The 26249-nt window shown below is 38.0% G+C and overlaps 1 protein-coding gene across 9 annotated transcripts in view; it reads left to right on the forward strand.

Annotated features, from left to right (window-relative positions):
- Window positions 1–26249, forward strand: part of LOC105465606 (A-kinase anchoring protein 7) — a 158090-nt gene that overhangs the window by 103430 nt on the left and 28411 nt on the right. The window contains exon 8 of one of the 9 annotated variants that reach the window (XR_977639.3): window positions 11168–11312. The exons of 5 other annotated variants lie outside the window; for them this stretch is intronic. Coding sequence is in view for 3 of the 4 variants with exons in the window: in XM_071096471.1 (XP_070952572.1) it covers window positions 19645–19693 (49 nt within the window). In the remaining variant the exon portion in view is untranslated. Of the gene's footprint in view, window positions 1–5570; window positions 5760–11167; window positions 11313–18680; window positions 19694–26249 lie in introns of those variants that run through there. 3 more of the 9 variants (XM_071096469.1, XM_071096471.1, XM_011714138.2) reach the window with 3 other exon arrangements.

The following is a 26249-nucleotide window of genomic DNA, read 5'->3' on the forward strand; positions in this document are numbered from 1 at the left end:
AATAAATAAATAAATAAATAAATAAATAAATAAGAAATTATTTTCTAGGATTTCTTTTACACCCCATCAATCTTTTTCTTTGTGTCTCAGAAATCACAGATTAGCAGCCCTACATGTACTTGATTGGAACAGGGGTTTTTGTTCTTTTTTTATAATTTGAATTACTTGCTGATACTAGTGTGATCTTATATTAAATCTGGATTTCTACTTTCTTCTGAACAATGAGAAGAGGTGCCCACATTACCACATTGGTCTCACATTCTTGCATGGCACTACAATTTCCTGGATGGAGTAATAGGCATTGTGACCTTGAGCATAGCTATCTTTTATTATCCTGTTTACCCTGTTGTTCTTGTACAAATCTGTTTACCTTTACACTGCCTACTTGACTCCTGAGGGCATCTGAGTTTGTACCTCTTGCCAGCTGTTGCCTACTTTACGTTTCTATGGTGAACATTTTCCTCTTTATCTTCTGCCATTGTATACCTTTATGTGGAGTATTAGGAGAATTTGGTAGGATATGGTGGCAACATTCATATTTTCAGATATAAGAAAAGGTACGTTTTAGTTGTTTCATGCTGAAAGCTTTGGGTGATATCATACCTACTTGTCAAACCACACTGCACTAATCAGTTAAAATTCAAATAATTAATAAAAAAGTGAAAACCCTACTTCTTTTTGGTAAAAACCAGGAACGAAATATGGTTCAGGAATGAAATATTTTAGGATTATGAAAGCTGTTCTCTGTGAGCTACTTACTCGAGTTGGGTGAATTAATTTTTCTCAGGCAGCTATGTTCCATTTATATTTCCCTTGGGAATGTAATTGACTAAATGACACCTTTTGTAAGATTGATGAGCAATTTAGTGCTTGCAAAGACTAGTTTACTTTCAGCTGTCAGACATATCTTACAGGAGGCAGTGGGGAATTTGGAAGGGTCTAGAATTTTTTGTTTGTTTGTTTGCAGTCCAGTGTATTTATAACTTCTACAAGCAGAGGTAGAAACAGAATTATTTTCTGGGAACACTGTTTCTTTGCTTAATAATTATTATTCAACATTAATGAATGTTATTGAACATGTACAATGTGCCTACTTCTCTCTTTGGTATCATGTGATACAGAGAAGTATAAGACATAGTCCTTAAGAGTGATACAGAATCACTGGACAGCAAAGACTATGTCTGAGAAATGGAGGAGGAATAGATGAATAGGACTTGTCTATAACAATAATGGGATTTGATAGGACACAGTGGAAGCTTATAATTTTACTGTTTAGTAGGAGAGTAGGGGGATAGGGGAGTAGCAGAATTCAGCTGAATGGGATGAGATTGAGGAGCAGAGCGATAGTTAATAGAGAAAGGAGACTTTCTGGAGCAATTGACTTCATTGCTTTAATGGTAAAGACCACAATTACTTTTGCACCAACCTGATACAATGAAAGAGAAGTAATGGATTGGGAGGCAGGGTGGAGGCATTAATAGTGATAGACAACATTTTGATTGAACCTATGGTTGAGTTAGCTGAGGAAGCTGCAGAGTGGGAGGTTGCTAGGTTTGCGGGTATGAGGAGTTGGTGAGCGGATGGACATAGCTACATGCACTAAGGCAGTGAATGTGTAATACTGAGTAGATAAATGTGAGATAAAAAGAGAATGATGTTGTGCTCGCTTCAGCAACACATACACTAAAAAAAGATGATGTTTAATACTCTACGTAACAACACAGGACTGAGTCCTAAAGATAAGACCTTTAATTAATTTGAGACTGTAGCATAAGAGGCCGGGAGGAGGATGGGGTTGGGCCAAGCATAAACTAAATGGAAGAAGCAAAGATCTCCATTGACATGGTGATAGACCAGGAAAGAGTTCTAGATAAGTTAGTGCCATATAGCTGTAGTTTAGTCAGAACGTATCCAATTCTAAATAGGCCAGAACAACAGGATATCATGCTCAGACTTTATGGGCTGAACACTAAGGATAATTCTGAGTGAGTAGAGTCAATGAATTTATTCTTCAGATGTCCTTGCTTTTTGAGAATTACCCTTAAGACACTCAGACAGCCTAGATCAGTCTTAAAAGGCTTGTTAGTCTTAAAAGGCTTGTCATGGTTCACCCAGGCATTTCTAGTAATATGAGGGCAGTAGTTCAGCCAAAAAGAAAAGACCTTTTTCCTTGCTTCTGAGGTTGGAGTCCCTTTTGACTGAGGAGACCCTCATCTCTGACTCTGACGTCTTTATCTTCAGTGCTCCTTTACCCTTAGGGGCCAGGGCAGAGATGAGTTGCCCACATCTGGATGGATGTGGCCCAGTTTTAGTATGTAGGCATGGAGATCTCCTTTATGGAAGATAGTAACCATTGTTTGATGCTGCAGGAAGGCATAAGAGGAGAAGGAAATTAATTTTTTCATTGAGTGAAAGGCATAGCTAAGAAAAAAAGGTTTTGAGCTTTCTAGAATCCTTAAACCTGGACCTTTGATAAATAATAAAATTTGAAAATGTTGAATTTGAAAATGTGTGTATTGCTTAAATGCCATATGCTCACTTAGTGGAGAGGGGCATTGGCAGTAGATATGTGCATGAATGCCTTCCTTTTTTTTAATTTGCTTTTTGCAGTAGGAAAATGTGCCTCATTGTGCTTATCTTATACATGATTTAGTATTCTAATCATTTACAAGGCTATACTTTTGTTGGGTTTTACTTTATTTTTTATTTTTATTTTTTGTAGAGACGTGGTCTCCCTATGACCAGGCTGGTCTTAAACTCCTGGGCTCAAGTGGTCCTCTTGCCTCGGCCTCCCAAAGTGCTGGGATTACAGGTGTGAGCCACCGTGCCCGGCCTGGGTTTTAAATTCTTTTAAAATATGCTTTAGATTCACCCGTTCTTAGAATTTGGTCCATGGGTCTGGTGGTCCTTTAGATACTTTTAGGGGGTCAGCGAGGACAAAACTATTTTTGTAAAAATAATAAGACATTATTTGTCTTTTCCACTGGGTTAACATTTACATGCAAAAGCAATGGTGAGTAAAACTGTGTATGACCAGTATAAATCTCGACAGTTGCAACTAGAAAAAAAAATTTTAAAGGCAGTTTCTTATAAGAATGTTCTTGCTGAGTAGTAAAAATTGCTAATTGTGTTTAATCTCAAGTTCTAAGTATATATATTTTTAATATTCTGTGTAACAAAAATGGGAGGTATGCATGAGGCACTTTTGTTGCATATTGAAGTAGGCTGACCCAAAGAAACGTGTTTATATGATTGTTTAAGCTGTGAGCTAAAGTAGCCACTTTCGTCCATGGAACACCACTTTTTCTTGAAGAATGATTGAAGGACAAACTATTGTTTTCATACTTGGGTGTTGACAGGCATTTTCTTGCAAATAAACAAGTAAACTTGTCACAGCGAGTACAACAACTAACATTATTTACTGCTAATCATAAAATTCAAGCTTTCAAGCAAAAATAGAAATTTTGGAAAACTCGCATATATTATCAGTTGCTTGACAAAGCACACAGTAGGTTAATGAACTTCATTTTCCCAGTTTTTTGTTTTTTGAGATGGAGTCTCGTTGTGTTGCCCAGGCTGGAGTGCAGTGGTGCAATCTTGGCTCACTGCAACCTCCACCTCCTAGGTTCAAGTGATTCTCCTGCCTCAGCCTTCCAAGTAGCTGGGATTATAGGCGCCTACCACAGTACCTGGCTAATTTTTGTATTTTTAGCAGAGACAGGGTTTCACCACCTTGGCCAGGCTGTTCTTGAATTCCTGACCTCAAGTCATCCACCCGCCTTGGCCTCCCAAAGTGCTGAGATTACAGGCATGAGCCACCATGCCTGGCCTCCCAGTTTGTTTTTATCTGTCACATTCTCTATGAGGTATAACTTATATGCAAAACCTGCACATACTTAAAAGTATACAACTAGATGAGTTTTTACATATATCCATAGCCTGTGAAATCATTATTGCCTTCAAGATGCTGAACTTTACATTACTCCCCAAAGTTTCCTTATGTCCTTTGCCAAGCCATGCTTAAAGACTATTCTAAGGAGATGGGGGTGATATTAATTAATGTGTTTTTAATGTTGCTGCAAAGGACATGGTTTTGTTCTTTTTTATGTCTGTGTAGTATTCCATGATGTATATGTATCCCATTTTCTTAATCCAGTTCACCATTGATGTGTACCTAGGTTGATTCCATGTCTTTGCTATTGTGAATAGCAAGCACAGTGATGAACATACGAGTGCATGTGTCTTGTAGGTAGAACAATTTATTTTCCTTTGGGTATATACCCAGTAATGGAATTTCTGGGTTGAATGGTAGCTCTGTTTTAAATTCTTTGAGAAATCTCCGAACTGCTTTCCACAGTGGCAAAACTAATTCACATTCTCACCAAAAGTATGTAAGTGTTCCCTTTTCTCTGCAGCCTTAGCAGCATCTGTTGTTTTTTTGACTTTTTATTAATAGATATTCTGACTGGTACAAGATGATATCTCATTGCAGTTTTGATTTGCATTTCTCTGATGATCACTAATGTGGAGCATTTTTTCATGTATTTGTTGGTCACTTGTATGTCTTCTTTTGAGAAGTATCTGTTCATGTCCTTTGCCCATTTTTTAATGGGTTTTTTTCTTTTACATGTTGATTTAAATTCCTTACAATTTCTGGAAATTAGACCTTTGTTGGATACATAGTTTGCAAATATTTTCTCCTATTCTGTAGGTTGTCTATTTACTCTGTTGATAGTTTTTGTTGTGCAGAAGCTATTTAATTAGGTCCCCACTGGTCAATTTTTGTTTTTGTTGCAATCGCATTTGGGGACTTAGCCAAAAATTCTTTGCCAAGGCCAATGTCGAGAAGGGTATTTCCTAGGTTTTCTTCTAGGATTTTTATGGTATACATGTTACTACAAAGTCATGCATGGAGAAAGATCCATTAAAAATTCAAGTTAGATCAATAGATCTGAATGTAGAGTATAAAAAGTTCTTTGGTATGTTTTAAGATTCTACATTGCAACTAAACTTGAAGAAACTATAACTTACCATGTTTTGGTATCGTATCAAAGCATATCCACGATTATCTTAATTTAATAAATGTTTATGAATATAACCCACACAAACTAAAGCTCTAGGTGGGTGGGTAGGGGTGTTGCCAGTCATTCTGAAGAGTATAAAGGAGTCCTGAGGTCAAAAACGTTAAAAGAAACCTCTGCTTTAGTTCATGGGTCCAAGGAAACCATGAAAAAATGTAATCTGTAGATAGTTAACTTAATTTTGAGCAATATTTTCAACACTTTCTTTGAATAAATTAATTTTGATGGCTATTAGGCTGTCTCCATGTCAAATATGAATTGGTTTGATAACTCTCTAATTTTTTCTCCTCCTTTAATTTCCATTTGAGCATTATGTGGCAAAAATGTAACAAGTATAAAACCACCCCAGACAGACAGGATCATATCTATGTGAAATGACTCATTTAAAAATCATTATCATGTGAAATAGATATGATGTAATACAGAAATGTCTCTTGCATGATAGGTAGGACCAAAACATTTGCCTTTTTTTCTTCTTTCTTTACACAGGCTAACAGCGATGTGATTAAGAAAATTTTATCTCTACTTAGACCAATTAAGATGAATTTATTTCAAGCATTTTAGAAGAGGGAACAGTGAAAAAACTTTATTGGCCGGGTGCGGTGGCTCAAGCCTGTAATCCCAGCACTTTGGGAGGCCGAGACGGGCGGATCACGAGGTCAGGAGATCGAGACCATCCTGGCTAACATGGTGAAACCCTGTCTCTACTAAAAAATACAAAAAACTAACCGGGGGAGGTGGCGGGCGCCTGTAGTCCCAGCTACTTGGGAGGCTGAGGCGGGAGAATGGCGTAAACCCGGGAGGCAGAGCTGGCAGTGAGCTGAGATCCGGCCACTGCACTCCAGCCTGGGCGACAGAGCCAGACTCCATCTCAAAAAAAAGAAAAAACTGTTTATTATCTGAGAGAACTGTACACTTTTTTTTCACTTGAAAAGTTAGCAGTTCGAAATTTTCTCTGTTAAAATTATGGAGTAATTTATTTAATAAGAGCTGACTACAAGGTATTTCCTTATTTTATGACATACAAATTGGGTGACCATATGATTTATCATCTAAATGGTATACTTGTAAGTATAAAAGGGGATCTGTTACTTACTAGGCTGGGATAAAAGAGGAAAACCAAGACTATCCTGGTTTAACTGGGACTTAGGTCACCCTACCTAAAAATGTATAATGTTCTTGAAAAAGTGGAACCTTTGACATGCTATTTTAATTCCAATCTTGTTTTTGTATCCTGTGTCCCCTTTATATGTTTCTTTGATGAAACATGCCTTCTAAAAAGAAAATGTTTAAAATTTGTTGTTATATGCCCCTAATAAAAATGAAAAGCAACTAATAATTGGAACTCTCAGCTTACTTCTTTACATCTGCCAAAGTTAGACGAAGCTTTGGGATAAATAACTGAGAAAATTAATCTTAGTGATGGCTCACTGTATTTTAACTGGTATATCAGCTATTAATCTGGATACTAACACAAAGTGGCAGCTGTGGCTCAGGCTATTTTGAAAATCCAACCATCTGTTGGTTTCAAACCTTATGATTTATATTAGACATCTTAGGAACCCTGCATATTAAAGGGGCAGTGCTAAGTGGTAAATTTAACTATCTGGAAAATTAAGCATCACTACCAAAATGATGCAGTAGTAAGGTATTTCATGAGTTATTTGTGGAGCCTTCAGTTGGAAGTTTATTCTAAAAAATATGAAGGTAAATACTGATTTCCAAATAAACAGGAAAAATAAAACCATTTGAATGAAATTCTTAGAGTGCAGAGTCTGGTCAAACAAAGCCATTAACATAATAATGAATTATTAGTTGCCAAAAGTTATGGCTACCTAGTCCATGACATTGCCTCATTGCCTCTGAACATATTTTTCACCACATTAATCAGTGTTTATTAATGTTTTAAAAGTGCTTACCACAGTGCTTGACATACGGTGTTATGAAATCACTAGTGACCGGGCGGTGGCTCACACCTGTAATCCCAGCACCTTGGGAGGTCGAGGTCAGGAGTTAAGAACCAGCCTGGGCCGGGCGCGGTGGCTCAAGCCTGTAATCCCAGCACTTTGGGAGGCCGAGACGGGCGGATCACGAGGTCAGGAGATCGAGACCATCCTGGCTGACACGGTGAAACCCCGTCTCTACTTTAAAAATACAAAAAACTAGCCGGGCGAGGTGGCGGCGCCTGTAGTCCCAGCTACTCGGGAGGCTGAGGCAGGAGAATGGCGTGAACCCGGGAGGCGGAGCTTGCAGTGAGCTGAGATCCGGCCACTGCACTCCAGCCTGGGCGGCAGAGCGAGACTCCGTCTCAAAAAAAAAAAAAAAAAAAAAAAAAAAAAGAACCAGCCTGGTCAACATGGTGAAACCCTGTATCTACTAAAAATATGTAAAAAATTAGCCAGGCAATCCCAGCTACTTGGGAGCCTGAGGCAGGAGAATCACTTGAACCTGGGAGGTAGAGGTTGCATGAGCTGAGATTACCCCACTGCACTCCAGTTTGAGGGACAAAGCGAGACTGTCTCAAAAAAAGAAAAAAGAAAATGTTACTTATTCATATTGATAGCAGTGCTAGTCATATAGAATACTTATTGCAGTGGTATTCTTTCCTAACATCAGAACATCAGTTTTCTAGTTATTAAAGATTTGCATTATTCCTAATGCTTTCCTTAAATTGGCATGTGATCAACACTGGTGCATTTCAAAAGTAAAGATGCTTATATGTGTGTGTGTGTGTATATATATATAACTTACATATACAATATAAAATACAATATAAATAAAATATTTATATTGTATTTTATTAAATACAAATGTAATAAAATTGTATTTTATTAAATACAAATGTAATAAAATTGTAATTATTAAATATAAATTTATTTTGTATTGTATATAAATAAAATAAATATTTTATAAAAATTTTATACAATATAAAATATTGTATACATGGCCGGGCGCGGTGGCTGAAGCCTGTAATCCCAGCACTTTGGAAGGCCGAGACGGGTGGATCACGAGGTCAGGAGATCGAGACCATCCTGGCTAACACGGTGAAACCCCGTCTCTACTAAAAAGTACAAAAAAAACACTAGCCGGGCGAGGTGGCAGGCGCCTGTAGTCCCAGCTACTCGGGAGGCTGAGGCAGGAGAATGGCGTAAACCCGGGAGGCAGAGCTTGCAGTGAGCTGAGATCCGGCCACTGCACTCCAGCCTAGGCAGCAGAGCCAGACTCCGTCTCAAAAAAAAAAAAAAAAAAATTGTATACATAAGTTATATATATAAATACCTAGGTGAAGATAAAAACTTGGTTTAATTTTTTTGACTGGAAAAAAAAGTTGGCAAATCTATATAATATAGTGTTATTTTTAAAAACTTGCTAATGTGGTGAAATCACAATAGACAAACTTATAAAACTCATTAAATTCTTCTCCGTTTCAGTGACACATAGAGCCATTGGAGAGGATGTAGAATAGTAGAAAGAGACAGAGAAAGAGTTCAAACTACAGAGGAAAACATAGCGACCAGAAGTTCCTACAATCAGACAGACCTTGTTCTAATGGTCACTGCCACTTCCCAGTTTTTAGTTGCGCAACTTTTTGCACATTTTTAATGACTCGAAACCCAGTTACCACTTCTATAAAATGGGGATAATAATAGTTGTTAGTTCATGAGGACTGAATGAGATCATGCATGCAAATCTCTTAGCATCATGCCTGGACATACTCAATGTTCATTAACTGATGCCTATTATTATTGTTGTAGAATTGCTACAAATTGTATATAGAATTCTTTTTTTTTTTTTTTTGAGGCGGAGTCTCGCTTTGTCGCCCAGGCTGGAGTGCAGTGGCGCGATCTCAGCTCACTGCAAGCTCCGCCTCCCGGGTTCCCGCCATTCTCCTGCCTCAGCCTCCCGAGTAGCTGGGACTACAGGCGCCGCCACCACGCCCGGCTAATTTTTTTGTATTTTTAGTGGAGACGGGGTTTCATTGTGTTAGCCAGGATGGTCTCGATCTCCTGACCTCGTGATCCGCCCGTCTCGGCCTCCCAAAGTGCTGGGATTACAGGCTTGAGCCACCGCGCCCGGCCGTATATAGAATTCTTAAGCCCAGGACAAACAAGGCTCAAGAGTGACTTATGGTAGGGTTAGTCTAAGAAAAATAAAATGTCCATTTTGCCTTAATCTTACTAGGAGTACACTATTCTAGGCATTAGGAAAAACTTTGAACTCTAAAGGATTGTTAAGACACTAGAACAAGTTGTTAAGGGATTTGTAAAATATCTTTACTGACTATCTTTTAAGATGGAAGAGATTGTATCATTTATGAGGTTATCTAATCTGGAGGTCTGAATTGCCTCATGAAGTTTCTTCTATCATTAGAATTCATGAAACCTCTATTTTGCATTAAATTATATTTTAGTTTTTGTCACAGCTAGACCCTGATTACTATTGGATATCTGATTAATTGGAAGAGAGGTAACACAGTTATCAATCTCCAGCCCTGTTTTAAAATCCAATTCAGTTGCATCCTTTATTGTTATATAGTTACTCTTAAAATATGAATGGGGGTAGTGAAGTATGATTAGTGAGTAAATAGGTCTTGGTTGTCACACTGGCAGAGTGAATTTAGGATTCATTGATACTGCCTGAGTTACCAATTCATTCACAGCTCCCTGCTGGCATTTGAAGCATTGCTGACCACTGTGCACATAAAGGCTTCTCCTTTACTTTAAAACTTTTTCAGTTCAATTTTGGCTATTATAATTTATTTGTGCAATTTATTGAACAGGTATCTATTGAGGGTACCAAGTGCCAAGCATTATGATGTGTATAGAAGGTCAAAGATGGTAGGCAAACACAGCCATGCTCTCGGAGTTTACTTTCTAGTGGGAAGGCATGCAAACAAACAATTACAATTTAAAGTGATAATGACTGTAATGAAGTTAATGGGAACCAAGTGAGGGTGCTTTTAATGCTGCCAGGGATTGTCAGGGCAGGCTGCACAGAAGAGGAAAGTTTTGAACTGAAAATGAGAATGTTCAGTGTGGAGGGGGGCAAATGAAAGAGATTTTCCAGGCTGAGAAAGCAGCATAAGCGACCCAGTGGAGTCTGTGCAGGGACGTGTAAGTAATTCACTCTGCACATGAATTACTTGTCTTTAAGTAGTTCAGATCTTATTTTGTAGGGAATGGGAGCCATCAACATTTTTGGAGCTGGACATGACATGATTAGATTTGTGCTTAAGAAAAGACACTCTGCTGGTAAGGTATAAGCATGATGGTTGAGAGGGAGCAGGAAACAGATCAGTAAGACCAGTAAGTAGGCAGGAGTGGTAGTCTAGTCAGGTCATGATAATTGCCTGCACTTGGCATTTGCAGTGGATGGAGAAGGAGGGGCGGGTGGTGTATCACAGATCTTGGTAGGCAGGAGAATCAATATTTTAAGGTTTTGGATAGATTTTGAAAAACAGAAGAGAACCCTAGGTTGGCTCCCAGATTTGGGGTTTAGACAGCTAGGTAGACAATAGTGCCCTAAACCAGTTGGTTGTACAGGATAAAAGAGCCTTCTTTGGTGACAAGAAGATAATGAGTTCAATTTTGGGCATATGAAAGCAGTTGTGGCCCAACCAAGGGGCTTGTTGAGGAGAGATATCCAGGACATAGATTATATATATATATATATATATATGTATATGACGGTTATAGGATTCAGTGGCATTAGGTTAGTAGTTCAAGCTATGGGTATGAATGAAATAGTTGAAGGTTACTTGGGAAACCTAGAACTTCAGATTTGCTTTGCAGCTGGTTACCTGAGATATGTATTGTACAGAAAGGATGGAGACCTTAAACAAGAGGCTATGATAGAGATAAAAGGTTTTGGAAATTATTTCCATACGTATGACAAATTTGTTAATTGTTTCTTTTTGGTCTGTGGAACATCAGTAGCCTAAAATGTCTCTGTATAATTCAAGATTGCATCTTCTACAGAGAAACTTGTTCTGGTAGAAATGAAGATAATGAGGACTAAAGAAACACAGAGTATATTTTATTTCCCTTTATGAAGTTTAAATTCTGTCTTTTTTCATTAACCCACAGAGATCCTTTGATATTGTATCTGACTGTAATATGTTTTATATAAAATGCCTAAGGGACTAAGTGTGAGCAACTGAGAAAACAACAGTTTGTCAATTCATGAATTGTGGTTCTATTTGATCTTCTGTTGACTGGAGTAATGATTCAGGTGAGTATTTTGTCTCGATTCTGGCTATGAGTAAAGGAAGCTGCAATTGACCATCACAGTTTTATATTTGGTACCAGAGAACCATAGCTGCCAAATATATGTTCATTGCCAACAACTTGGATCATGATCAGTGGAAGCTTTTACCTAAGCAGTCAGTGTTAGTGTAGTAAGGTTTAGAGAAAGGCAGTTTCATAGTTTTGCTACTTGTTCTCCAGCCATGTATTTTAGCAATTACAATTTTGTTTATTAGTGTGGCATACATTAATATGTATGTGATAGATTTTTTTTTATTAGCATGACACTCTTTTTCAGTGATTTACTTTTTAGGCTTTTCCCCCCCTTTTTTGCTGTATAAAATTACTTATAGACCCTTTTAATCACTTTCTTAATATTAATTGACCAAAAAGCAGATACACATTTTTATTAAAAGGTAAACACAGAGTACTAGCAGACACTAGTAGTTTGCCTATTCTGAGCGCATTTTCTTCGTTTTGGCTGGGATACAGTGGGCCTCAAGCCACGTGGGCCTGACTTTTGCTCTGAGGGTGATTAGCTCCATTCTTCTTCCTAGTGATTAGTGAAGGAAGTGGTGTGTGACCCAATTTCAATATATGTGAGAAGTCTGCTGGGGACCTCAGCAGTTTTCTTATACTTAATCTACTGACTAGTATTTGTATTATGGGACATGGCTGCTTTCTAAGTTAAGTGCCTTTAATCTGTTAATTCTCTAGACCTTTCAGAGGAGAAACCAACATCTTTCACGAGAAGAAAAGAAACGTATTTCAGAAACGCCAATAGGACCCAATGAGTTGATAAAAAGAGATTTAGAGGGAAGGGACTACTATTTTTTAGCTGTCAAGTGTTAGGTGTACTTTGCTACCATCTTAGCCATGTTGGACACTGGGTGACTGTAAGTACACATGCTGAACGTGGGACACTAGGAGGATGAGCCGTGATGATCTTGTCAAGCGACTGAATTAACCACTTCTAGAGTGACACTACCATAGCTTATAGGACTATAGGAGATAATAACATTTATTTTTAAGCCAGATGAATCAAGAATTTTTGGTATTTGCAGCTGAGTGCATCCTAACAGATACACATTTCAGTTGTGGATTAAGAAATGTATGAACAGAAAATAGATTAAGTGGGATATTTAAACGACAGTTCTGACAGTTACCACATGTTGTTAAAAGGATCCATAAACAGACTAATCAGAATGAATACTGACAGGGCCTATCGGAGGCATGTCAACCGGGGCCGTGGTGGACCATGACAGATTTTGAGACCTGCCAAGAGCAGCCTTGATTTAACAGCATTTTATCTGGTATAAATAAATTTTCTTTTATTTCGAGGATTCACTTTCATTCTTCCTTATCCCTTTAAGTGTTATCAGAGGAAAAAAAGCTTTAATAATAATATATTGAGTTATTAAAGTACTTTTATTTGAAGCTTGACATACCAGGAAATGTGACTGACTGTTGTCTTGCCCAAGGTCAAACAGTGGGCCACTTTCAGAGCTAAATATAGATTGAGAGCATTCCACATAAAGAATAATTAGGACCTGTGAAAAACCTCTGGTGACTTAGAAATTGTAGAACCAAATTTTCTGTTGTTTATATTGTTAAACTACAAGTAAAATCTTCTCATTGGGCCCTGTTGGTGTTTCTGAAATATGTTTCTTTTCTTCTTGTGAAGGATGTTGGTTTCTCCTCTGAAAGGTCTAGGACATTAAAAGATTAAAAGCACTTGACTAAGAAAGCAGCCATGTCTGATAATACAAATACTGGTCAGTAGATTATTCTTTTCTTTTTTTTTTTTTTTTTTCAAATAAGGTTTTAACATCCAAACATTTAACTTGTTTTTGAGAAAGTAACTCATGTTAGTTTTTGTGATTTCATTAATGCTTGAAAAAAGGTCAGACTGTAAAAAGCAGGGCTAAACAGTATATGTCTAGAATAAATGACTGTTACTGACTTTTGTTCTCCTGTTACTGACCTTTGTTCTCCTGTTACTGTTTTGAGTTAATAAAACTGTCCAATGTGATTTGACACAATGGGAATGCTGGGCTCCTTCCAGCTCCACTAGGGCCATGACTTCAGAGGGGGGGCTCGTACCCTCCTTGGGCCCTGGCTCTCTCACCTATTCTGGCGGCACCCCTTCACATAAGAGTTAACTTTACCACAGGAGCTATGTGATGATCATATTAGCTCGTAGTATGTGTTCAATAAACAGTGGCTGGAATTAAACTGGTAGCAGAGTATGCTGTATATGTGAGGTGTCCAGATACCTGCTGGGACTTGTCAGCCCTTCTTTTAGCCTCTTACATCCAGTGCTCTACTGCAGTATGTCCTCTAAACAGGGAGATAAAATTTCCTCCGTATTTCTTGGGGAAAAGGCTTTGACTATACATGCCGTTAAATGTTGGGCCACACACATAGAAAATAACTGACTGAATAGTAACCATGGAGTAGGCATTTGAAAATTGGCACTAAGCAGAAACGCATCAGCAGAGATTTTAGAATGACTCGTGGATTGGTGAAGAAAAAGGAATTCTTTGGTAGCTCTTGGTATCTACTTGTTTCTTCCCCTTTCCTAAATGTACATATGCTGTATATGGCACCTTATGCTTTTCTGTCTTCTGTTTTATAGAAAAAAAATTCTCTTTCCAATTGCTATACATGTTAAAATTGTATAGCATATGGCCGTTTCAAATACAAATACCTCTAACTTTTAGTTTTAGAGAAAAACAAAAGCACCGTAAAGAGAAGTAAAAAGTCTGTTGAAAATATGACTAAAGTAGGAATAATGGTTTAACAAAAAAGATTCTTGGCTTCCAGATTTCACAGTTAAGGCCGATTCTTTTTGCAGGTAATTAAGAACAGGACTTAACCAGTGAGATTTATAGATAAAGTTTTTCAGTTATGGTTTAATTATGTTGTTTCAGAATCTTTCTCTTTGGTTACAAAATGACTACAAAGATGCAGCAGAGGCTAAGCAATAAAGGAGCATCTTTTGGGTCTGGGTGATAGATGTATGCCTATCGTGAATTGATTATTGAGAGCTGAATTTTTTTTTTTTTTTTGAGATGAAGTCTTACACTGTCGCCCGGGCTGGAGTGCAGTAGTGCAATCTCTAGTCACTGCAACCTCCACCTCCCAGGTTCATGTGATTCTCCTGCCTCAGCCTCCCAAGTAGCTGGGATTACAGGTGCCCACCACCAGGCCCAGATACTTTTTTTTTGTATTTTTAGTAGAGACGGGGTTTCACTACAAGAACACAGAGAAACAAAATGTAATATTGGGTATGACCATCCAATTTTCTTCAGGCCCAGAATAATTGTTTGTCTTTTTGGTACCCAATGGCAACATAAAAATTGGAGTATATTCCAAAACATCCCAATTTCCAGGAGTTATGTTTCCATGAATTGTCAAGCACTTCTTGAGCTTACATACATTTTCACAGGAACTATGACATTTCTTGGCATAACAGTTTCCATGAGTGGGCTACCTGCTGTGTAATGAAATCTTCCTGAATTGTCTCTTGTGTACTTAAAAGTATATCTTGTCTCCTAAGGCTTGGTTCCAAAATTTGGAAGGATAAAGTGGTTTTTCTCTTTCTTTACACTTCATCATTTAATGTCCTCTTTTCTCTTCTCTCTTTTGAATAAAAGATATTTACTATTTTTTTCTTTCTCATGTGTCTCTACAAGTTGTCAGACTCAAATTTCCTTTAATTAATGAGTTGGAAGCCTCAGAAGAATTGGCAATTTGTACAGTTTTGGTAAGAATTGGTAATTTGTACAGTTTGTAGAGTCAAAATCTTACAGCAAGATTTGCTTTTTATTTTGACTCCAAATATATATATATGTTCAGTTATAGGTAGAAAAAGATGCTCACTAACAGAGAATAGAGCTTTTGGTCACAGTTAAGAATTATCTTTTTCCATTAGAGACAATAATCAGAGTGGACAGTTCTAAGTACATGGACAAGAGGCAGCTGCCACCCACCCCATACTTTTTATAGTTTCATTCCTGCCATTTTAAACAATTATAATAAAAAACCCAAAATATGATAGCAGATATAAGCAACTGTCCTAACCATGATTTGTCCATAGCCAGGCCTGGGAGAAAAGCAAGCATGGAAAGGTTATGGTTTTAAGTTTGTGAACATAGTATCATATCAGATATTTTTCCTCATCGAGGTTAACCTTCTTTTTTAAATCTTATAGTAGACCTCCATATACTGCTGAGAAGAGTGCTAATTCCCTAATAAATGGTCGTCAGTATTGCCAGTGATTATGTTTGTGAATGGTCCAAGTTGCTATTTTTCCTGGAAGATGAACGTGTTCAGGGGCCATTCTGCTATTTCTGTGCTCTCAATTGAGTCATTTTTCCAAGACGTTGCAGGCAACAGTGCTAGGCTCCAGCCCCGAAAAGGGTCTGTCTTTAGGTCCTTTGTTTTAAAATAGGATTATATTACTCTAGCAGCATTAATAAAGGGATGTGATGGCAAAACATGGGAACCAAGGCAAGATTTTGAACATACTACCATAGAGCTTGGTTAAGTAACATTTTTTCTGCATAATATTTTGAAATTGTGGTATGCTGTTTCATATCGTATATAGCTGAGTCTACACACAAATTGTGTTGAATAATCCAGAACTCTGGATCAGTGGCTTAGGGTTTGTAGAGCCAGGCAGATTGGTTTCAGATCCCCTTATTGTCACATACTCTCCGAAAGATTTCACACAAGTTACTTTGCTGAGCTCACTTTTTTCACCTGTAAAATGGGGATAGTAAATACCACTGTCCTCAGAGAGCTGTCTTAGAGATTAAATGAATGAGTAAACTCAAGTGCCTGGTGTTAAGTGTCCAATAAATGTTAGGTTTTAAAATTCTTGTCTTGAATTTCTCCATTGTTTTCTGTCTTTCATTATGATTAATTCACTTAATGCTTATGAAAAAAGTCTCTAACATTATCTAGCTTTCCTTCATTCATGATAAATACTGTTAAATACTGTTTGTTAATATCTTGATAAATACTGTTAGTTAACGACACATTTCATATATATATATATATTTTCCCCCTGCCTTGAGATGGAGTATTGCTCTGTCACCCAGGCTGCAGTACAGTGGCGTGATCTCAGCTCACTGTAACCTCCACCTCCCAGGTTCAAGTGATTCTTCTGCCTCAGCCTCCTGAGTAGCTGGGACTACAGGAGTGCACCACCATGCCTGGTTAATTTTTGTATTTTTAATAGAGGCAGGGTTTCACTATGTTAGACAGGCTGGTCTTGAACTCCTGACCTTGTGACCCACCCACCTCGTGCTCCCGAAGTGCTGGGATGATAGGTGTGAGCCACCGCGCCTAGCCATATTTCATTTTATTTTTTTAGAGAGTCAGGGTTGCACTTAGTCACCCCTGCACTCAGGCTGGAGTACAGTGGTATGATCATAGCTCACTATAACCTTGAACTCCTGGGCTCAAGCAATCCTCCTCCCTCAGCCTTCTGAGTAGCTAGGACTAAGGCATGTGCCACTATGCCCAGCTAATTTTTTAAATTTTTTTGTAGAGATGGGGTCTCACTGTGTTACCCAGGCTGGTCTTACACTCCTGGCCTCAAGTGCTTCTCTCGCCTTGGCCTCCCAACGTGCTGGCATTATAGGTATGAGCCATGGTGCCTGTACCTGTTCTTAATTGCACATTTTCAGAAGCAGTGCCAACAGGGAATAATTAATAATAAAGTTAAGTTGGTAGGATTTATTGCACGAACATTGTCCTCCTGGGCTCTGGTTTGAGTAGAGGACCTTTTTGTTTGGAGACCAGATATGTAAGTATTAACTCAAGATGGCTGCTAGTAAGGCATAAAATTGGAAGTGGAGGAGGCAAGATTGCTACCTGATGCTAGAAAGACTGAGGTGCATATAAATACAGCCGTTAGACAATCTGTTCTCTTCTTCCCCTCCCCCTCAAATACTATTTTGCAACCCAAATTAAAAGCTTTATAATGAACTTACCTGATTTACAGATAAAGATATCAAAACTCCGACAAGGAGACATGAGTTTCATAACTGTTAATACCTGACATCTGGGATTCAAACCCATGGTTTCCTGACTCTAAAGGTTTTATCACTATACCGATGCTGGTGAGTGGGAAATGCCAGGAGTTACTTTCCTCAATGAAGAACGTTCTCTGCAAATACATCTTCATTGAACACAAAAAGTAATGTTTAGGATAATTGTTCACTGGTTGTTAGGCTATTTCCTTTGTTATTTTGATCACAAAATCATATAATGCTAGTACTATAGAGGATCCTAATATTCCTACTGCCTTATTTCTGGATGAAGAAACAGAGGTCCAGAGAAGACCAAGGGTTTGTCTGGTGTTTCCTAGCTGGCTAGTGGCAGTGGTAAGGCTGGGAAGAACCTCATTCTGTGTCACCTCTCCAGTGTTCAATCTTTGCTCTAGGTTCTGATGTTACCATTTTTAGGATTACAGGCCATTGATTTGCTTTGTAGTCTTAATAAGGTTTATATTATTGCTTTTAGGACTATTTTACATTTATATACAAAATCATTTTATATTTTAAAACATACATCTATATTCACTCATGTGTTGGTGAATTTGGAGGAATAATGGAAGAGTTTAAAGTTGTTGTTTATAAGTCACTAAGCTGTGAAGAAACAACTGGTTATAAAAGTGGAATTTTACTTAAAATTGTAATGTTCATTGTATGATAGAATGGAGTGTCCTCTTTAAATCAAGGTAAAATAAGCATATTTACATGTTAAATAGTCTGAAAAAGCGAAAGCAATTTAAAGGCATAAATCTCTGAACGTTAATTTTAATTATGTGGGTAGACCTGCCAGTTTAATTTAATCAGTCAGATCTTTGCTTTTTATTCCATAGATCTTCACAGTATTTCTAATTTGGAAGTCAAAGTGCATATTAATGTACCTGTGACATATAGAAACAACTGTGTTCCTTGATGACACTCTCAAATACTCTTTGATATTTGCATCAAAATTATCAAAATTCTATCTTTCAGAAAAAAAAAAGCATTGAAAACAGATACTAGTGTTTGTCGACATCTTCACTGTTTTTTTTCTAAAATGTAACAAATATAATTTGTAAAAGTGACAATTTTCATTTTTCCATGCTGCAGGCTCTTTTTGTTTGGATGAGTATGAAAGTAGGTGGACTATGTTCAGAACCACTTGAGGTGTTTAGCATCATCATGTTCCCTCTCCTTCTAATCCATGGGAAATAGGTGTGCCTAGCTAGTAAATAGAGGAGCAAGAAAGAATTGGGGTGGAATTTCTGGCACTATGGGCAATTTTTCTTTCCTAGAGTGTCATAAACTAAGGCTATTATCTCTATAAGATAACAGATTTTGAACAATTCTATGAAATCTGTTATTTCATGGAATAAAGTTCAAAATCTAGCCTGTCTTAAAATTAGTTGTTTTCCTGCCCCTGAATTTGCTCAATCACCTTGTGGCTTCATTCAGAAAGATGCCCTAGTCTTTTATGTTTTTGTCAGTGATGCATCTATATTTGAGTAATTTTGTAGGCTGTTGACATATTTGATGGTATAATTTCAAAATTCATAGTATTGATTACTGCTTTAGTAGGGGAATAAGGCAGTATCTCAGAAAGCAGGAATTTAAAAGATATGCCGTACCGTACAGATAACAGTCGATCGCCTCTTTCCCCACACTTAGCCTATCATTTCTATTGTTCGTGCAGTTTGCTAGGTAGTTAATGGTACTTCATACAAGTTGTGGTTCCAGTGTTCTGCTCTGTTGGGTTTTCTATTCATAAACAACAATCTCTTGTGGATAAAAGAAAGCTCTTCCTCTTTAAGTAGCAGACAGAAAATATGTTTTTTTTTTTTTTTTTCGGGTTTGAATTTTCATGTGTAATTACTGCAGTTGTCTGTAGGAGAAAGGACTCATTGTGGTTTTTCTCGGCTATCATTCTTAAAGACATGCAGATAGCCAGACAGCACACATGGCACTGACCTACGGCCGGGGACTCACAGTTTTGAGAGAATTAGGGAGTGTATAGCCACTTCCCTCTCTGAATGCCAGTCCCAGAGCAGTTGCATTAGGCTGGAGGACTGGAGGTGGAGCCTTTTTTGCTCACGGCAGCAAGTTCCCTTCTCCTTTCTCTCCCCCTGCGGCGTGTGCGTTGGCTTTTCAAGCTGCCTGTGCTGCTCTGTGGAGTGAAAAAGGCAGGGTGTGCTCGCAGACTGTGCTATAAACTGCAATTTCTATTTGGGGTCCTCACGGAGAAGAACACCAGGAAAGACAGACAGGACCAGTGCCATGGGCCAGCTTTGCTGCTTTCCTTTCTCAAGAGATGAAGGAAAAATCAGTAAGTGGGATTTGTACTGTGCAGAATCCTAAATGCTTTACTATTTTGTGCGGTTGTCTTCTAGGGGTAGTTTTGCTCTTTTTTTAATAGGAAAGATAGCAGACTAATCAGCTATGATTTTTAATGTGTGTTTCTTAAAGGGACTGGTAGGTGTGTAGTTACAAATTAACTGTAAAAGTACTGCAACTTAGTAGATGGGCTGTGTTAAAAATACAAAATCCTGAAAACTCATTTCTGATTCTCCTCTGTTGGTATTCTCCCAGCTCATTTTTATCACACTACGTTAGAGTCAGAGTTTAGTTTTGAGTTTCTTTAAATCACTGCATTCAATTTGATATACTGTACAAGCCAGACTTCATTTTTCTTATCTGAAACTGGCGTATTTTCAGAGCAATGCTCAACGGTAACAGATAGAGAGGTCAAGCTTGTTCTAAAATGACACATATTAGACACTTGCAGATATTTTCATGTGTCCCCTGCTTTGTTCTTCCTGGAAGGGATTCAAGTGTGCCTATGAGACCACTCTAAACAAGTGATGCCGCTTTGCTTCTAGCAGAAACCCCATTGAACCTGCCTACATGAATGTTGAATTCCACAGCTGCTTATGCCCAGAGAAGAGAACTTAAAGTGGTGACATTTGCATTGAATTTTGTTCTTCACTGGCTTATGTGTATTCACTTACATTTTAGCTTTGTTAAATGGAATACTGGCATTTTAATTAGTATGCCGAATAGAGTTTGCCTTACCCTAGTTGCCCCGAAATAGGGAATTTTTACTTCCTTTTCAATATAATGTTTCCAGTCATACTTGCTAAATTTTCAGCCACATTTGTGTCATATCAGTGCTTGATTCTAATTTAAATAGGTCCATAGAATTTCATAATATCTGGTTCAGATGCTGAAAGATCTACATCTGGTTTATATTTCCTGCTGCTTGTTCTTCAGGAAACTAGCCAGGGACTGTTTAAAAAAATAATGCATATGCTATACCTGTTCATTTGGGAAATAAGACGGTTTTTACAGTAACTCTTTGGGGAATCCTTTGGAATAAACACTGAAGTCTCCAAACATTGGAAACTGTGGAACATTTGATTGTTAACAAGGAGCCAATAAACTGTGCTCTAAATTTTACTTGTGAAAGGATACTGTACAGTATGTGACAGTCCTGCTCTTACAACTTGAGATGACCTTATAACAAAATCATTCACTTCTAACAAAGAGCATTGGCATTCATTTGGCAGCCCAAGACTTCTCAGGTTGTCAGAATGATTTATTTGTAGTTCCTGAAGATTTGGGTTGGTTGAATTTTTTCTTGGGGAACGCTTCTCTCTGAAAAACCTCGGCATGGGCTGATGCAGGGATAGTGAATTCTTTCCCCACCCTCTTCACTTTCTATTCCACTGCTCAGGATTTTCCCTTGGAGTGCCTGCTCTCCTGTTCTGTTTCTCTTCTTCCCCTGTCTGTAAACATCTTTTGGCTCCATCTGAAGAAGTGAAGTTTCAACTCCAGAAGGAATTTGTTCTTTTCTGTCTTCATTATCAGGGACTATTGGAGAACAGTCTTCTGTTTTACATACGGTGCTTCCTAATATTGATGGACAGGAAGTAATATATACTGCTTTTGGGGTTTACTGTCTCAAGTTCCAAACTTTAAGAAAAAATGAAGATAAAACACCATATCTGAAGTGAAGCCTGAGTCTGGAGGTGCAAATTATGGTTAGGAGAAATGCATTTGCATCCCCACCCCCATTCACTCCTGATGGCCCCCTGGGTCCTCTCCATTTTCTCCCCATTATTCTTTCTTCTGTCTGATTTCGTGGTTACTTCACTGTTTTTCTCCTCCTAATCTGCTTCATACTCCATTCACACACCCCATGCACAAACATATGCACATTGTAGAGCTGTTTCCTGATGCAGTGTTTAATTTCTTTGCTACAGGATGGTCTAAAGAGAGGCTTCTGTGCCAGGCACTGCTATCCTTCTGGTAATATGTACCTAATAGTACTTATAAAGGAGACATTTAAAAAGTGGCAGAGAATTTATTGCTCAGCATGCCTCAAGGAGCATATAAATTAGCACAAACTGTGGGTATCCAGTCTGTAAGTTGTGCTGCTAATGTGAAAGAATCCATAATAGACATTTGGGAGGGTCCAGCTTTTTCCTGATCTTGCTGCTGGATTGTACAGTAACCTCCTGGGTCTTGTTTATCTTTGTGTCATCACCTAATAGCCTTGTTAGCCTACTCAGAGCAACATACTACTTGAGCACATACTAAAAGCAAAGCACAAAAATGTGAATACCCACTCCTTCTAATTCTGTAACAGGCGGTGGCCCTAGAATGTTCTTCCTTGAAGGGAGCCCAAATTATGGATAATTTGATAAGTTTTTGGTGAAAGTTTAAATGTGTGGGTGTTATTCTCAAAATACAGGTGAGTTGGAAAGCTTGTCCTCTGCAGTCCTACAGAGATACAGCAAGGACATACCCAGTTGGTCAAGTGGTAAGATTGAAGTGACCCCTCCCCTCTCCTGCTGCTATTTTATCCTGCTTTTGCCCTTTGGTGGTGGTGATAGATAGAAATAATTCTAATTTAATTGATTTATTAGTGCTACCATTTTAGTGTATTGATAGCAAGTGATGATTTTTTAAAATGAGCTAGTCATGTGGGAGCCTAAGCTGTAGAAAGTTAACTATATGCATACCCAGAAATATTTTATGCAGTTTTAACTGATATCTAATACATATTTATGGGGCACATGCAATATTTTGGTACATGCATACAATGTGTAAGGATCAAATCAGGGCAATTAGGTTATCCATCACCTCAAACATTTATCATTTCCTCGTGGCAGGAATATTTCAACTCCTTTCTTCCAGCTATTTTGGAATGTACAATAAATTGTTTTTAACTATAGTCACATTACTGTGCTGTCAAACATTAGAACCGATTCCTTCTATCTGTGTTTGTACCCATTCATCTCTCATCATCTTTCTCCCCGACAACTTCCCAGCCCCGGTAACCATCATTCTACTCTATCTCCATGAGATCCACTTTTTTTTTTTGCTCCAATGTAGGAGTGAGAACATACAATATTTGTCTTTATGTGCCTGGCTTATTTCACTTCCCATAATGACCTACGTTTCCATCCATGTTGCTGAAAGTGACAGGCTTTTATTCTTTTTTATGGCTGAATTGTATTCCATAGTATATATACCACATGCTTTCATCATCTATTCATCCATTGATGGAAAGTTAGGTTGATTCCGTATTTGGCTCTAGTGAATAATGCTGCAGCAAACATCAGGGTGCAGGTATTCCTTTGATACACTGATTTCCTTTTCTGTGGATAGATACCCAGTAGTGGGATTGCAAGAAATTTTGCCAATGGGTTGAATAGTCAAATACAGCAGAGCTTGTCATGACTTATTTATTAATTAGTGCAGCACAAAACAACTTTTTGTTTAAATCTTGGAAGTTAAACATTTTTCCAAACTGTATACTTTTTTTTTCACCACAGTAAGTAGAATACACTGTCAATAAATTCATATTTCTTGGAAGATTAGAACCTTTCTTTTTTTTATATAGGAACATTCTTAACATTAAAAAATTACAGTAAATATTATAGGATTAACAAATACTATAGATATTTTCCAGTATAGTTTTTGCTGACTAGAACTTGATTTCTTTGAATTACCTAATTTCTCATATTGAGCTGCCTGAAAGGAATGTCCATCATGAACAGAAATGTCATTGCAGATAACCCACAGGGGTCAATATCGCAGAGTCATATGGCCCACTGTGGGTTATATATCTCCTTAAGCAAACCTCACAAGAAAGCTTAATAACTATGTATATACTTCTGTAACTAATTAGAAAACATTCTATTTTCTCTTTTCCTGTTGCAGATTTTCCCATTTTGAAGTACATTGCTTTTATATAGAGTTAAGTAGCTGAATGGCTAAAGATGAACTGACCTACTTCATGAGTTAGTCAGTCTCTTGTCACTGAAATTATTCAAGGATAGGATGGGGATATCGTAAGGACATCACCTTCTAGGGGTGTTGTAAAGGGAGAATGGACTTGGTAATGAATGAATGCATTGACAACTCAGTTTCTTTCTAACCCTGATACTCTGTGATGACTGAAAATGAAATATTAGAGTAAGTGTGTGTTTTAATAAGACACATTTTAATTTTATACATGAAATATGTGTCAGTATAGTCTTTTGTGAGGGATGAATTACTGGGACCATTTATAGTACTCATTTTATAAATATGAGTCAAATGTTGAGATAATTTCTGATGATATTACTTTAATCCATAAATTGAGGTATGCAGTGTGGATTTAATGTCTGGTGAATACTTATATATAACCATAATTACCATAAAGGTGATCAAGTTTTACACAAGGAAATCTATACTTAGATTTTCCAATTACCTAGAAGTCATCCTAGAAATCCTACAGCCTCATACTTTGCTCTTCTCATTTGCATCTAAGATATGCTGACTTCATGGTTACCTTTCATATGTCTGCTCTATCTTATCACATGGATTTCAAACACCTCGTATTCAGGGTATGTATTGTACATCTCTCTTAGTAGCACCAGACCCTAACATAGTATCTTACCCAGAGGAGGCATGTTCTAAATGCTTGTCGATGAAGAGAATGATACACATTTCTTGTGAGTGTGAGAGAGCTTCAGTGTCAATCAGTCTATCAGAGGATAGAATATGGAATAACTCTGGTTAATGTTGGAATCCATGAAGAGCTTTGGTTACTGAACGTACCAGAGAAACATTTTAACAGGCTCACACTGACGTTACATTCTGGGCCCCAGGGAATGTGGATAGGGAGCCTCCCATCAAAGGACAGTGACACTTTATTTTTCTTCCTTGCCAGTAAAAATGTGTTTGCCCACAGGGGACTCAGTATAACTCCAGTTCTGCCACTGCCTGTTGAAAACATACGGCCCATTGCTTGGCATGCAGTTCTTCCTGTAGACCGAGCACAGGCCTGGGAGAACAGAGAACTGGGTGAGAAACCCAGCTCTGCTATTACATCTTGTCTGAGCAAGCTGCTAACATCTCAGGGCTTCAGTTCCTCATATTTAAGAAGTGGGGGTTGAACTACTCTTCTTTTGAAAGTTTAATTTATTTTTTTCCCATTTGCCCCTTAGAGCTAAGAGTCTAGGGAATAAAAGAATGAGTGATAGAGGTGTGATGCAATTGTTTTTCTTCCTCCTCCTCTACATCTTCCTCTTTGACTTCCCCTCTTTCTCTTTCTCCTCTTCTTAATTTATTTAATGCTTACTGTGTGCCAAGTACTAGGCTAGAATTATGTTCAAGACTGCTTATTAAATGCAACTGGTAGAAAATAGATGCTCCCCTGTCTCATTTAAGAGGGCAAGTTGCTGAAAGCCAGAAGTGTGGGGGATTTCTCAGTTACAGTCCTCCAGGGTGCCATGGGGCTGAGAGCTGGTAGAAGGCTGGGATCCCAGGCAGCTCGGTATCTGCTGTCCACTTTCTGAAGCAGTGAAGCCAGAGGTGTTGTGTGTAACCTGAGACTACATTTTGCATAAGATTTCTGTGGGTAATATTGTGGTGGAGCAGGAATGGTGTGCAAGGTAAAACAAACATTTAACCATAGTCACTAAAGATTCGATTTTCCCTTTATTAAATAATTTGTAATTTGTAATCAGGAAGCTTACGTTTCTAAAATCAAGTAAAGGAACATTAGAGCAAATGCTAGTAGTTACTATTCATATCTCACCTTCCTGATTCCTTCTATTAATTCACAGGCTATGTGGTAGCTGTATTCCTTCTTGTTATTCTGACATTTTTAGAGTTTGCAGGATTCTACCATCAAATGTTGAATAATTTTTATGAGGAATAGCAAGGTCGTAGACTTGTTCCCAGCCCCCAGTAGAGCCATTGACTGCCATGAGCTGTATCCAGAAGCCCTGTCCTTCAGCATTGTGACGTGGTCTGTCCTGTGTCGTCTTCCTGGGGGGCCATGAAAGAAGAAGCGGGACTCTGATGTACCGAAAGCTTTTGGCTAATAAAAGAAAGCTTCATATCTGTTGCTCCTTCCTGGAGCATTATTATTATTTTAAGAGATGGCCCAGGCAGGTCTCAAACTCCTGGCCTCAAGCGATCCTCCCTCCCACCTCGGCCTCCCAGAGTATTGGGATTATAGGTGTGAGCCACTGCACCCAGCCATGGATTTGCATTTTAATAAGACCAAATTATCCCAAGTGCTCTTGGGAAATATTTATAGTAAAATAATGAAATAAAAAATAAAATAAATAAGCAGTGATGATGACTTAGCCCAACTCAAAAGAGTTTCAGAATTCTCAATTTCTACATTGTAGAAAAATAGAGGCCCTAGAAACAAAATGGCTCAGTTTGCACTTTTGGTTCTGACATTTACCGTTTAACTTCTCTAAGCTTTTTTCTGTACCTTTGTCTTAAACAGTATCTACTTATTGTGAAAATTAAATAAGCTAATGCCTATAAAATTCCTGACAGTGTGCTTGGCATATAATAGACTCAGTAAATAT

Source organism: Macaca nemestrina, chromosome 5 (assembly GCF_043159975.1).
Source record: "Macaca nemestrina isolate mMacNem1 chromosome 5, mMacNem.hap1, whole genome shotgun sequence".
Classification (NCBI taxonomy): Eukaryota; Metazoa; Chordata; class Mammalia; order Primates; family Cercopithecidae; genus Macaca; species Macaca nemestrina.